General features: G+C 42.4%; 1 protein-coding gene across 1 annotated transcript; it reads right to left on the reverse strand.

The window, feature by feature from the left end:
- Positions 1 to 4014: 4014 nt before the first annotated feature.
- On the reverse strand, positions 4015 to 7908 carry NEUROD6 (neuronal differentiation 6). Its single transcript, XM_009919228.2, has 2 exons — positions 7361 to 7908; positions 4015 to 5936 (listed from the first exon to the last, which is right to left on the reverse strand). The coding sequence occupies exon 2, from the start codon at positions 5913 to 5915 to the stop codon at positions 4902 to 4904; it is 1014 nt and encodes a 337-aa protein (XP_009917530.2). The 5' UTR covers positions 5916 to 5936; positions 7361 to 7908; the 3' UTR covers positions 4015 to 4901.
- Between the last annotated feature and the right edge of the window lie 7513 nt (positions 7909 to 15421).

The following is a 15421-nucleotide window of genomic DNA, read 5'->3' on the forward strand; positions in this document are numbered from 1 at the left end:
TGATTGTGCGGCGGAGAGGACTTGGGAGTGCGATTCTGCATGGCAGCCCCGTGTACGGTAGTTAGATTTGTATCAGAGAGACACGACAGGTCTGCCCTTGAGATTCTGCAGTGGCATGGTGCCAGCTGTTCGCCATGCTGATCTGTGTCTCTCCAGAGCAAAATCACAACCTGCTGCCATGGTTCAGCTCTGGGTCAGACCCACAGCCAGATTATTGAGGGGTTTGTTTGGTTTGGTTTTTTTGTTTGTCATTGCTTTTAATTTGGAAATTGCTGAAATTTTATAAGAGGAGCTGATTTCGTGACAATTCGGCCCGAAGCAGTATCACCTTTGCTACTTGTACATCAAAAGCTGTAGGATTTTGGTACCAGGATTAAACCTGCTTTGACCTTGGGTGTGGACCATAAAATATAACCATAGGCTTGAGTTAAGCTAGATTCACAATCTGAAAAACAAAACCATGCAGCTACTTTTTAATTTAGGCAAGTATTATTTGTTTTTGCAAGGAAAGAGTCTGCCATGTGTTTCATTGGGATTTCATTCATCTTTATTGATGGCATTTCACTTAATTTGCTGCCATTTGAGAACCCTACAGGCAAAGGGGAGAAGACAAGAGTAAAGTAGGGGTAAAAATGGGAGAGGGAATTGCTAGTGTAGAAAAAACCTGCCGTCACGTTTGTGCCTGTGCAAGCTCCATACGTTTTAAAAATCTTTGTGCAGATAGCTATGAAGTGAAAGAATGCAGACAGTCCCAAAGGGAGCACAGCCAGGATGTGTCCTAAAACTAGCGTATTTCTACTGCAGAGCAGAAGAGCTTTGAGATCTCCTCTGAGCTCTGGCAAAGCAGTGGCTACCCCTCCCTCTTTCTTTGCAGTCGCACTGGGATTTGTAGGACTGTGGGGCTGGGGCCACAGGTTTTAAATTTTGCTCCTGATGAGCTGGTTTTTTGAGACTGAGTTCAGAGGTACAGCCTAGTGCTACCCAGTCCATCCTACTCAGTGATTACTGGTGAGCCTAGTGTTGCAGAGGAAAGGGTGGAAACCCTGCAGTACACTGTCATGCCTCCCACCCCTTTTTCCAATTCAGGTACATCCCTGTCTTCGACAGGGCTGGCTGAAATCCTGGAACATGATGTTTAGTTTCTTTTCCAGCATTTTTATTAGTAAAACAAATATTTATTTTCCTCACACTGTTCTGACATCTTTGGCCATCCTTTTTACACCCTCATGTTGGAAACAGGATATTAGGTTAGCTGGATGTTTAATCTGAACCAGTACAGTCATTCTTAAATAATTAGTGTATTTCTGATGCCATAAAAACATACAGTGCTTTTTAAAAATCACACTAAAATGTTACTCTGGGAAATAATAAATGGCAAAGAGTTCCACTGTGTAACAAAAGCACATATGAAGCAGCTTTTCTTCTGCCAGCTTTGGGGTTCCCACCTCTAAAATTGACAGAAGGCTTCATTACTCTTGTGCTAGAGGACAGGGGAGAATAGAAACTTCTCACCTAATTTTTCTGGAGCAGTTACTATTTTACATATTTCTGTCCTCAAGGAAGTGAAGGCAGTTAAGAGGAGAACAAGGCAGGCAGAAATGAGCAGCTTTGTTTTGCTGTATGAATGGGGTTGAAAGGAGACAAACCCTATAAAGCAGAGACTACAGGTAAAGGAACCCACTGGCTTTTATTCCTGTGAGTTTAAAGCACCAGAACTTTCTCGACGCTCAGATTTGTTCCCTAAAATAAGGCGACTTCAAAGGCTTTTATAAATCACTTCAGAGCTCAGAGCACCTTATGTTCTGTGACTGGCCGGCGAAGGAGCACAGAAATGTTTGCCGTGTACGTGAAAGAGAAGGTATGCAAGAAAGCCTGCTCTCAAGGGAATCCTCTACCTCCGTATCTCTAAATAATCCATACCCTCCTAGACAGGGAATGTCAGGGGCTTTTTTTATGCTGTCTCAATATTTTTCTATGACTTGCTCCATTATTTATTCTGGACTGGCTTTCCAATTTGCAATGCCCTGAGCAAGCGTGGTGCCCGCCTTGAGCTACCAGAGGGGGAATCTGGCTGTGAATTGCCTCCCCATCTGTCGTGGAGTGAACGAGGAAGATTCAAACTGGCAGGGACATTTTTTTCCCCTTTCCTTTTGCTTCTGCTGCCAGAAGGGGAAACTGGAACTGGCCCATGAGTTATTGAGTTAATATAGGGCCACAGAGCTGGAGACCCCCAGATTGCAGAGCCTGAAGTCTTAACACCCCTCGAGTGCCTGCTGAATGTGTTGCAGCAGGCGTTTCCTTCCCTTGGTGCAGGACCTTACAGCTGCCTCCTCGCTTCGCTCTCAACTTATGCAAACGCGCCCTTCCCCGGTGCAGCAACGCTGCTCCGAGGCGCACGGCTAACTTTCAGGCTTCTGGAGGAGGCTCCTCTAACAAAACTTGGTTAGAGAAGTTTGCTGCCACTGCCCCTCCCCTCAGAGGATCCCCTGTTTCTGGGCCTACTTGCCCATAGCTCCTTGTGATATGTTAGTATATCTCAGTGTCTCTTCATGCAACTCTGTGCCCAGGACTGCGTGCTTTCTTCTCCTTGACTGGCTTCTTCCACCTTCTGCTCTCTCCTGTCACCTTTCCGTGCTTTGCTGAATATCAGCTAATTCTGAATAACAGCAAAAAGCGATCTATTTTACCCTCTCCTCTTTCCTCCTATATTCAGTGCAAAACACCTGGGGATGCTTTTGAGCTGATAGTCATCACCATCACCTTTCTTCCAAGGCAGAAAACTGTGCCTGTACCTTCCACAGTTCCTGACCCTGATGAAAGGTGGGATAATCCTGAGCCAACCCCCCTGAGCTGTGGGTCAAGATTCTGCTTCAAAAGGCTTTATTTTGGGCCTGATATTTGTGTCTAGAAAGGATGTTGGTTGAGGAAAACCCCATGTCTTCCCCCTCCCTCTGGAAGCTTGGAAGCATTTAGACCCATCCAAACTTTGGGACTTGTTACGTCTCTCTAGCGGTTGGGGTAGCCTTGTCTTATTTAGAAGAGATGAATGTCAGGCTGCTGTTGTCCTGAAGGACCTGCAATGCTTGATGGGGCAGACTGTTTACAGCAAGTCCCACTTGTGAAATTAGGCAAATTATCAGGAAAAATCGGCCCGGCCCCTCTTGCCAAGCTGCATACTCAAGTGAGGGTCTGGGGTTGATGTGTCATTAACAAACTGTGACCTAGACTGTGATTCAGCCAAGGGTCTCCAACCTGCAGGTGGAATTTGCACTTTTTATATAGTTTTTGAAAAAAACATTCCCTGCTCATTCACAGCACAGCAATTTGGTACTTTGGGTGAATGCTTGTCAGGTAGCTGCTATTTATCACTCAAAATCAAGGGGTCTTGCTCCCTCACAGCTTTAAAGGCTGTTAGCTTTTACCTCAACTGTTCGTTCATTTTGTCACTTTTGTAGCTTATTGAGAAATAGCTCTGAGTGCTTAGAAAATGACCACAGCTCAGCTGAGCTCGACTCTGTTCAGGCGCGAGGGGCCATGCAGATCCCTGTAGCTGCTGAACTAATGTGGGTTGCAGACGCATCTGTAGTTTACTGGTGCTGTCTATTAGCCAAGGCTAAGTTTAGCAATGTTCAGGGAGTCCTTCTCTCTGCAGTTTTTACGCTTCCCGCAGTCCTGCACCCCTCCGTGAGCCAGAGCTGGAGGGGTAGCTAGTGGCCTGCGTGTCTGCTCAGGGCCCTTTCCCGTATGAAATTCAGCATTTTGTTGAGCTATAAAGTTATCTTCTTCCTCTAACCTGTGTTTTGTTTAGCACACAGCTGTTTCTGTGATATTTTGGGTCTGCTTTTGCTGCATCGCTAATACATCCTTCTGAAAATAGCACAAAGTTCGCCCTGATAATTCATGATTTCCATCCCCAGGCTCAAGCACTATGGGGGTGCGGGGAAGAAAGCTGTGTAGGCAAGCCCAAAGGCAGCTGTATACTGTGAAATAATAAGTATCAGGCAAAATACAGTATCACAGCTAATAGATGTATTTTAAAAGTGGAAACATCTATGTTTAATTGCATTTAAAGTACGTAGTGAGAAACCACAGTTATACATTGTTATAACAAACCTTTACATCTGAAGTCAGAATAATACAAAAAAAGTGCTGATTATATATGGTCAAAATAACTGAGGCAAAATTTCAACAACATCTTCTAAAATATTAGCATGTGGCCCTTGCCAGCAACACTCTAAAGGTCAGGCTGAATAATGTCAGTGACAATCACTGGTTTTCCTTAGCTTACCCAAAAACAACAACCCCCAAAACTGTTTGTTTTTTTTGTTTGCTTTTTTTTTTTTTGCATAGCTTTCAATATTGCTGCACTCTCACCTCTGCATATTGCAAGCCCATCTCAGTTCTGAGATAATTTCTTTAAAGTTCTGAATATTTTTAATCCAGTTCTCCTCAAATACATAATATATATTTTCTACCAATTATAAATACATCATTTTTATTAATCTGATTTCAATAACATGCATTTGTATAATTACTGTACAATCAAAATAGACATTGACTTTACACAGTGTGTATGCTTTTATTTCAGCGATATTGTTCCGACACACTGCTCAACAAATCAAGCAAATAGGAAAATAAAAAGAAAAAAAAAAAGGAAGGGGAAATAACCTCTGGGAGGAAACAGAATCTCACAGTGTTTACAGACAAAAAAACGAAAGGAAAAATACTTATCGGAAAAAGGGTTTATTAATACATAGAAAATCCCCACAATAGTTGAAACACACTTTAGGAACTAGTAAACACGTTAAATAGAGTTGTGCCAATTACGCAGTGCCCAAGCATCTGCTTGCTCTTAATTAGATGGGGAGGTGAATGACCACTGTTTATTTTCATTTTCCTCATTAATTATGAAAAACTGCATTTAATTCATCTTGCATGGTGAGAGACTGGCTGCGCAGATGTAAGTCGTAAGGGAAGTGGCTCTCTGTAGGCAACCTGAACATAGAGCTCTGCCCAAGGGGACCCCTGGGTGGCACTGCACAGTAATGCATGCCATAATTGTAATTTTTGCCATAGTCCAAGCTTTCTTCTTGCTTCAGGGAAAATATCCCATTATAGTTAATTGGGGGAGGACTTAAGGGACCTTCAAACTGTGGGCTGGCGCACTCGGGGGAAGTGCTTTCATAGAAGGACTCGTAAGCGCTGCAGTAATTGTAAGGTTTCATGGACTTGGAGTTGTCGAGAGTCCCGTGCCCCGGGGGGGTGCTGAGCTCGGGGCTGTGGTAGGGGGGGTAGAAGGTGGAGTAGGGCGAGCGGGTGTGATGGGCGCCTTCGCCTGCCTGGCCCATCAGAAAACTTCTGGCATTCAGCTGGAGGCATCCCGCCACCAAGTTTGTAGTTGGCTGGGACAGACCCTTGCACAAGTTTTGGACGAAGGTGAGCAGGTCGGGTCTCTTGCCAATTCGGAGGATTTCAGAAAGAGCCCAAATGTAGTTCTTGGCTAGTCTTAAAGTTTCTATTTTGGACAGTTTTTGCGTTTTAGAATAACAAGGGACCACTTTCCTTAAATTGTCCAGGGCGTCATTAAGGCCATGCATCCGGTTCCTCTCTCTAGCGTTGGCTTCTTGTCGCCTGAATTTGATCCTTTCCATCCTTATCTTGCTTGTCTTTTTTTTCCGAAGGCCCCTTCGCCTAGGCAAGCCATTCTCATCCTCCTCTTCTCTCTCTTCCTCCTCCTCCTCTTTTTCTGTGTCTTCACCAGGAGATCTTTTAATGTTCTTTCCTCGGAGCACAATCTGCTTCGAAAAGCTTTCTGGGTTCTTCATTTGCTTTTGGTCATCACTTTCTCTGGAAAACTTTCTGCACATCTGGGATTCTGGCATTACAACAGACTCATCAAACGGTAGTGTTAACATGGTTCTATAATCTTAAGTTACCTGAAAGAATGCCAGCACAATATTTAAATATTTCCATTTTTAAAGTTTGCCGACTTACACACACATCCTCATGCACATTTCGTGCGTCTGCGTGCACGCTCTGTATATATAAGTGTGTGTGTTTGTACAAATATGCACAATCTGTATTTTTCGCATAAAATGCCAGTTGCAAATGCTCGCTTTTTAAAAAATAAAAGCTGTCCAGAATTTTAAAATCACTCAAAACATTTGGGATCTTGCAACTAAAAAGCCACGTTTCTCACAGATAAGTATAGAGTAAATCAATATTTAAAACGTACAATTAGCTCCCTGCTCATTTATTGTATTTTTAAACAAGCCCTTCGAACCCTCGCCACCGTGGAATTCAAAGAAATGCAAAACACGATAAAGCAATACAGAAATTTCATTAATCCAAATTCCCCTGGGTGAAAAAATGAGGAGAGCGAGAGCAGTCTTAAAATTGAAAAGTGCCATATCTCTATTAACTAATGGTTAAATATTTTAAAATCACTTTTTGACTTATATTTCCAAGTTTGGTTTTTTTCCCTCCACGTTTCTTCCCTTATGAATCAAGATATTAAACTCTAGTAAGTTAGAGTGGGTGAGAAAAAAAATTAATGGAACATTCCCCCCCCCCCAGATCACTCAGCTAGTAACATAATTAAAAATGAAGATTTTTTTCTAATGATTTGTATAAATATCACATATTACTTATTTCATATTAAGAGAAAAATCAGAATGATCTAACCCTAAACATATTCAGATTAGAGTTAGGAAATAAAATCCCCCTACCTTTTTTTTTTTTTTTCCTTTTTCCCAGCAAAAATTCTAATTGATATTATCTGTTTAGTTAGAATCAACTTATTTGCTTTTTCTCTTTTTCTTTCCTCCTTTTTTTTTTCTCCCCCATCAATTGTTGGCAGGGGGGGAGGTGAAAAATTCCCTGCACGCTATAGCAGTGTTTATGTTCTGCGAGGCTCAGACATCTCCCTCCAGCTCGTAGCTGACAGGAGCGGTCTGTAGATTCTGACTGCAATCCTGCACGTGTGCTCAGAATCCAGCCTGGAATAGGAAAATAATTTCCTTCTCCCAATTATTTTGCTTTTGTTTGCAGTTTGGGAGCAGCAAAAGCTTGCATCCCACAGTCCTCAAAGAGACAAGCAAAACAAATGCAGGGACTTTTTTTAATAGAACAAAACTAAACAAAAACCCCAGTCAAAGACTAACTCTTATCAGTATTGTCTACACACTTGCAATATTACATAACACCAATGAAAGTATGCAATTGCATCAGAAGAATAAAATGTTAGGAGGAGTTATTAGACAGTAAATAGCATACATAAAATACAAGACAATGATACTGTATCTTTAAACACTTGCATGCACACCCAGCACCAACTGAAATATATCTTTATTTGTATTACCTTAGCTTTTTATTTCATTCAACAATCAGTTTTCATTTTTTGCCTTCCAAATCTTTTCAGTCTGAATGTCGCATCGTCTCCTGGAGTCTAGATCTGTGTATATCTGCACTATCTCATTGATCTCTAAAAAGTGACATTGATGCCAACTGCCAGAGCTGGTACCCATGCCATCTGCTAGTGACGTCACGGGGCAGAGAAAACCACGTGAGCCTTTCTCCTGGGACCTTCATTCTGCACTGATCATCTGGCATCCCTCTAAGTGGGTACCAGCATTCATGTATCAACACAGAAGGTTAGACTGATAGAAAAAAAAAAAAGAAAAGAAAAAAATCTGCACCAGCATTTCACATACAGTAGGTGCATTTCCACTGGAGCTGCTTCTTTTTTAGCAGTCTAGCTGCACGGATAGACATGCCAACATTTGGTGCTATCCCTGCCTACAGGTACGGCTGCCCTGTGGTTGTTAATATGGTATTGTTTTTACGAAAAGTGCTGTCTTGTATTGATCTGAGTCCCTCTGGTGCACCTGGTACCCAGGAGAAAAAAAAAAAAAAAAAAAAGGAGGCAAGGAAGGGAAGGCAGGGACGGGGAAGTAATGCCAGTGCTATAACACATAGCACGGTCACAAAAAGTAGTTTTTGTGTGAAGCTGCTGGGAGTGATTTTGGGAGTGTGGGGGTTTTTTGACTGCAGCGTGCTGCCCCAGAGCGCAGGATAACAGGAACAAACCTCCTGCCGGCTGTGAGAAACCCTCCCCTCGCATCTCTCCGTGGTTTCTGACATTCCCAAAAGAAAAGAGGCGTTTGTGGGAAACTGGACGTACAATCTGAAGATGTAATAAACGATGCCTTTTTTCGGAAGTGTGTGGCGGGGTTCGCTGGTCCCCGTCCTGCCCTGGTGCGATGCGGTGCAACCAGGGCACCTGCTCCTGGCGGGGTGACACGCTCGCAGGTGTAACTTGGGGGGCTCCGAGGGTTTGCTCCCCTGCCAAATTTTCTCTGCCTGCCTGGCCTTTTTGCGAATGCTTCCCTGAAATCTCTTTAAAAACTGAGTTATTTCCTTTGGAAACACGCTCTTCCTCCTCCTAAAAAATCTCCCCCTGCTCTTCCCTTCGCCTCCCTGGCTGCTCCTTTCTTCGTGCCCTTGTTTCTCCCGTCAGCTGCCTCTCCTGTACTCCCTGCTCTTCCTCCCTTAACCCTTTTGTCTCTTTCCATGGGCAAGAAACTGTTAAATGAAGCTGACAAAGCCTCTCGGCTCAGCCTTGCCATGGAGCTTATGGCAAACTCCACCTTGGTGTGTTTGGGGTTTGTGGTTTTTTATATTTAAGGAGTGGCGTGTCACATATAAGTGATACCAAGAGAGTTACAGGGGGAAGGACGTGTGATCTTAGAAACATTTTTTTTAAAGTTTGCTTTCATTATTATCGCATATCACTGCTTTTTACCGACTAAGTAATCTCTATTTTAAAAAAGTCAGTGACTGAGTATGCTTTTAGTATTAAAATAATCCCTGGCAGGGCTGCTATTGTTATGGGTCTGTGTCAGCGTTTCTATTATAAATCCTGTTTTTGAAGGGTTTATAACTCATCTGCTTTAATTCACATTGGGCCCAAGCTTGGCATTAATGTTCTCAGCCCAGATCCAATTATTTTGTTTTCACAAAGTTTCATTTAAATATGTTTGGGCATTTTTTGATTAGAGAGGGGAACAAAAAATAAGGCAGCAGCAGAACCACATGTGTGTGTGTGGAGAGCATGTTATGTACATCTACGTGTGTGTGCTCAATGATTTTTAGAGCCTTTCATTAAAAAAAAAGCCCTCACCCCAAACTTTGGTTTTGGTTGGGGTTTTTTTGTTTGGTCTTTTACAGAAGTGAGACATATCGGGTCATTCATTCTTTACGGAGCTCAGGCCACTTTTTAAAAAAATTGTATTTTTTAAGGCAAATGTATTTGAAGTGACAAAGATGTTAAAACTTAAGTGGCAACTGTTCAAAAGGAGCAAGAGCTGTACTATTCACAACATTCGTTTCATTTTATCCCAAATATTACAATCTGTGTAACAGAGGGGAGGGTAGAATCCCATTATTCTCAATAGGAATTTATGTATTAAGATTTATATTGTGGAAGGTCCTAAGGGTTGTCAACCTTTTCAAGGATTTTGCATATTCAGAGTATTATACAATGCACGATAATCTAAATATGCAAAGTCCTGAGGAACCAAACCCTGTTTCAATGCATACTAAAAATACTACGAGAAACTGAAGGAAAGGTTGATATTGTAGTGGCTCTGTGTTAAGGGAAGGACCATCAAAATTTCCAGTTATATCACGCAGCCTCCAACACACACTTTTATAAAAATATTTTCTCCATCCTTTTTTATTGCTGAAGTAGGTGGTTTTTTAAAAAACTACTCAAATGTTATTGTAAAATGCATTTTTGAATGGCTTTTATACTGCTACTAAAAACAAAATAAATGAATTAGTCTGTGTTGAAGGATTCCCTCTGTAGTAGTAACATTACATTTTTGCAGATTCTTAATCCATCATTTGACCTTTTTAATATTTTCAAATAAATAGTGGAGAAACAAAATAGCTGAGATATCAAGGTTTAAAAAGCCTCTACTGTGCATGCATAATAACTTTTCATAAGGATTTTACTACACATTTTGTATTATGGATCCATGATATGCAAATGTGTACTGCTGTTAATATGCATTCACAGCATACCCCATAACTGCTGCTTTGCTGTCTACTGTGAATGCATGTTAAGAATAATATACAAAACACAGTTAAATGCACTCTATAGAATGGCTGCACAACACCAAATATGTTACTGAACACATACCACAATTTTTTTTCCTGTGTCCAGGCTGTATAGTTTTGAATTATAAGTGACTCTATTTCAAATGCAGTATTGTTATAATACATTTAACATAGCCAAACATTAATAGATTCACTGAAATAATATTGAGTTCAAAGGACTGCAGAACCTCCACGGTGCGTCAGGGGGACTGACCCAAACTGCACTGCAATCAGTGGGAGTCCCTCCAGTAACTTCAGTATGCTATCATTGGATCCCCAGGGAATGTCTCTACTCTTTTCTTTTTCCTCTTTTTTTTTTTCTTAATTTTTTCATCGTCCTCTCCCACCCTCTCCCAACTGGCCCATATCTCCCAGTTTTGCTGAAACAGGAGAACTGCATCAGAATTAAGAAACTCTAATGATGTTTGCTCAGGACCAATTTGGTGTGTGGCAGTGTGGGTCATTCACTGGTAGCAATGGGACCTTGTGGGCAGCAGGGGACTGTTCAGAAGGGGGACTTAGCTAAATCTTTTTCTTTTCTTTGTTTCCTCGTCTTTCTAATGTAGGCACTAAACGTCTCAGCAACTCTGCTCCTTGCGCGTGTAAAGTCATGGCGACAGTCCTGTGATGCCAAACTCCCTCCCTCATGACCTGGTGTGAGTTTGCCTTCCTGCCATAGCACCCACATGCACAGCCCAAACACCCGGGGATGACCAAAAATACCCCCTCCAAACCTGCTCGCCTCTGGGAAGGGTCTGATTTGGTGTCTATGCCAGAACCCGACTGTATGCCTGCAGCGGGATTGGACTCTCAGCTTCCCTCGGCAGGTACATCTGCTGTCTTGGGAGCAAGACTGGGTGGGGGAATTTGTGTCTAATGCATCCCAAATTGCAAAGCCAGACCATGAGGGGCGAATACATGGGTAATGGTATGAAAAACAGTGGCTCCTGGCTCCAGTCTCCTGCTGAGTTCAGAGCTCAGGAGGAGGTGGGAAAACCTGTCCAGCGTTTTTCATGGTTTTTTTATGTGTGTTTGGTTGGGGTTTTTTCTGCAAAAGTAGGGCAAAAGCAGATGGTATCTTGGGCAGGGACTCTGGTCTGCCAGACCCAGTGAGTTTCAGACTGGTGAGAACTGGGATTCTCTGGTGAAGGCAGGACTGTGTCCCTACAGAAGGAGCTGCTGGGGGGAGGAACCAAACTGATGTGCCATATGCGTGTTGCCTGCCAGCTGCTTATCCTTGTGTGCAACTAGCACACTATGGGACTGAAGTGATGTCTGTCCCTGTCCAGGGGCCACCCAGCCCTTTTCTGCCTCTCTGCATCCCCAGTACACTGCCGTAGATTATGGACTGCTTTGTGAAGGGAACTTACCGTTCCCATCAAGTTAGCTAAGCCCTCTCCCATCAGTGCTAAGATGATGTTCAGGGATATATGTCCTTTTCCCAGGAGAGATTAAAAAAGACGCTAATAAGGACCCCCAGCTTCAGAGAAGTAACCTACGTTAGCTCAAGAGGATTCGGTTCAGTCTGAAAACGTGATTTTAACCCATCTGCTAATGCTGCGAAATATTATAAATGTGCTTTGCACTATCTAAGCCCCCTGTAATGAGGATGTACTTCTTGCTCTAATCAGACATCCTCAGTTTTGTGTTTTGAATAGGCTGTTAGGGACAAATATGAAAGAGCTGCAGAGGGGTTAGTTACTCTATTTTAATGGGAGTCGCTTGAGTAAAACATGAATTTAGAATCTGAAAATGGTCTCTAATACTAATTGCTTATGGTTAACCAAAAATGAGTTTGTGACCAGAAATTGCTCTAAGATTTCTGAAACACATGACTAGAATGGGACTGATTTAGATATGACATACATTTGGCATAAACCTATTAATTTTGAGCTACTTCTGGCTTACACTAATGTAAATGAGTTGAGAGAGGGTGGGACCAGATAATCTTAAGATGGAAAATACATTTTTTAAAAAATTAATAAAATGCATTCCACCTAGAAAAGTAATGCCACAGTATAGCCTAAAAGTTTTCTTAAAGGTGATATGTACCTTGCAGCAATATGGGATTTAAGGTATTCTCTCCCTGGGGAAAAATGCTCTAGTCAGGCCAGTCACGTAGCTGTGTCACTTCTTGAAACTGCAGGGGATTGAGATCATTGCTAATGCTTTGTGGTGTGAGGCAACCCTATGGTACATCTGAGAAATTGCTTTGGTTTGGTTTGCCTTTTTTTTTTAATTCATACTTGGTGACTGGGGTTTTCACACTCTCTGCTACCCTACCTTGCGGATGCTCTGAGATCAGTAAGTTCGGCAGCTTTTAGAGGCTGCAGCAGGGACACTTGGCTGTGGCACAAACCCTCACGCTGCTGATCTGCGTCTACTCTTTGATGGCAATCTCTGTCAAACAGCTAGTTAGCGATGCTGCTTTTTTCCTCCCTTTCTTCTGCCGGAGCCTAGAGTGATTCACAGGCATGCTTCCTCCATGTTTCCATTTTGAGAATGTCTCTGTCCCCATCCAAGCGTGTTTTTGGGGATGGCCCTTGCAGCCAGTCCCTTCTAGAAGAGGTAGTGTTGGGTGGCTGTGACCCCAGAAGAGACCTGCGCTGCTTCCGCTTCCCCAGGCAGACTCCGTGGCTATGGCGCATGCTTTTTCTTCCATGAACCAGGGGCACTCCTTCCTTGCAAAACATCTGAGGCTGATGGGCTGCTTTCTCTCCTCTCCCTGCTGCAAACCTCCCCCAGCAAGAGGTGCCTGATGGGATATTCTCCCTAAATCACCCCTGTGCATATTCCCTATACTTTCTCTCCCTTCCCGCAGCCTTCCCCCGTGAGAGGATTATCCGTTGTGCGGCGCTGAGCCCTACGTTGTGGGGCTGCGCTGGGGCAAAGCCCCTCTGGGAAGTGGTGGGAGCTCTGAGCACGTGGCGACAGTGCCGACTCCGGACGGCCGAACAGCCTTACAGAAAGTACACGCCGAGATGAGCGGTTTGCTTAGGACTACGCAACCTGCTCTAGATTAAATGCGAGATGCAAGGAAACAGAGAAGTTGAATTAACACTGACTTGACAGAAATGCAAAATAAAACCTAAGAGTAACGTCAGCTTCTGGTGGACAGTTCCCGCCCAGGAAATTATAGGATGTTTTGTAAGGGGAACTTTGTAAAAGATCCTTGCAAAGTTTATGAGAAACTCTGACATTTCCGTTATTTGCAGCAGACCTTTGAAATTCAGCAGGGAGAAAGCCCTCAGGCTAGAGAAATGACTTTTCTTTACCCCCATGAAAATTTATCCAGGTTCAGGTGAGCTGTAAGCTCCTAACTAAGAATCATCATTGCCTCTCTCTTGCGTGCACTCCTCAGGCAAATTTTAGCAGCATGCTGAAATAATACCTGAGCATCTTAGGGAACAAAAAAAACCCAAAAACCAAAACAAACCACCAAAACCCAAACCCTTAGAAACAACGGTTTAAACCTATTTTGAAGCACATTATTAAAGTTGAGAAGTTGAGTAGCTCACAGTAGGAAATGCCAGAGCTACAGTTGCTTATGAAACCTCTATTCTCTCTCTTTATGTACAAATATGCAGGTAGTTTCTTAACAGCACAACTCAGCTGAAGTGCTTGTTTTTATGAAATAATATTAAGTGTGGGGCAGGATGACTCAGGCTTATTGTAATGGGAATATCTGCTCCTTTTGGTTTGCCTTCTATTATCTGAATTTATAACCTTCCTTGGACAGTGCTCTTCCTAAGATACTGGTCTGATGAAGATAAGTAAATTTTCCATTCAAAAAGCAGGAAAGCTGTGCAATCAGGCATCCCAAGCTGTTAATAAACTATGGCCTGCCGTATGTTTCCCAAATCTGTGTTACACTTTTGACTCCTTCTAGCATCCACAATTGCCAACCAGCACCTGCAACATGTGATAATACACGTACTTAAAAACCTTACTGGAGATCTTTCCTTACCGAAAAGAAAGGTAACTTTGGGTAAAAAAAAACAAAAAACACCACCACAAAAAAAGGCAAAAAACCCAACCAAAAACCCCAAACCAAATAAACATCAGCCAGTGCCAGAATTAAATGTTTATAATGCTTCTATGAAGCAGGGAAATGCTACTTTCCAAGAAAAGGGAGGCACAAGGATCTTATGGCACAGATCCTGAACTCGTTCCACTGATTTAAAATGCTAGATGCAAACATTAGAAGTAATCAAGAACCCAATGTCTATCTGATTAACACTCCAGAAATTATTTTTCAGAAGCAGATTAAGTGAAGCATACAGTCACTGGATCCTCCAGCCTTTCTCCTGTTACACAAAACTATACGCATCTTCAGTAATCTGAAGGCAGTGGAATATGGACAGCAATATACTTCAGGTGATCTTGACCATCACATTTTACCTCAAGACACAGAAAGTTTGTTACAGCTGAGAGTGGAAGCCAGGTCATTTGAGGTGTTTTACCCACAGGATCAATTTTCCCTCGACAGTACTGGAGATTTGGTGGCAGAATTTGACCGCAAATAGAACAGGATTTTATAAAACTGTTTTCTGGATTCAATCCCCAAGCTTCTGAGAAAGTGAAAAGCACAGCCAATTTCAGCTCAGCTGTAAAATGGTGCTGAATTCAGATTGGGCTGTAATGATCTTTTTCCAAAATCATTTTGGAAAATTGATGTTTAAAGAACATTTTTTCAGTGATGAATGAACAATTCTATTACTTCTAGCTGCAGATCTACTTTCAGAGTAACTGATGTTTCTCATATTTATGAAAACCCATTTTGATGTGTTTTTCACCAAATTTCCTGGACAAGTAGACACACTGATGTTGTAAACTGCAAATTTCTTAGATTCCCATTGCAAGCCTCATAATTTTCCTGGGACAGAGTGAAGAGGAGAAGATTAAGAATAGAGCGATGGTTCCCATCTATTCAAGTACATAACTAAAAGCAGTAGAGCTCAAGTGGATTTTGCTTATACCTGCATAGATGTTTTTGGTAAGATCTGTGGACATCCCCTTGGAAGCAGCATTGTCTAACAACAGTCAGTAAAATTTGCCAAAATCAACATGGAGTTATGATCTGCCATAAAGAGAGGTGAGGTTTTCACGTATTTAAGTACAAGCTGAAGTAAACAGTAGTTTCAGTAATTTCCATCTCATGTCTGCGTAATCTCTAAGGATTTGTGTGAGCCCTACAGCTTGCCAGATTCCTCAGCCACCAGCCATCATGAAAACCGGTGCTTCATGCCACAGCCTTGAG

This window comes from Haliaeetus albicilla, chromosome 2 (assembly GCF_947461875.1).
Source record: "Haliaeetus albicilla chromosome 2, bHalAlb1.1, whole genome shotgun sequence".
Lineage (NCBI taxonomy): Eukaryota > Metazoa > Chordata > Aves > Accipitriformes > Accipitridae > Haliaeetus > Haliaeetus albicilla.

Coding starts and splice junctions, on each gene's coding strand:
- NEUROD6 (XM_009919228.2), bottom strand. CDS start 5,915: ATGTTAACACTACCGTTTGATGAGTCTGTTGTAATGCCAGAATCCCAG.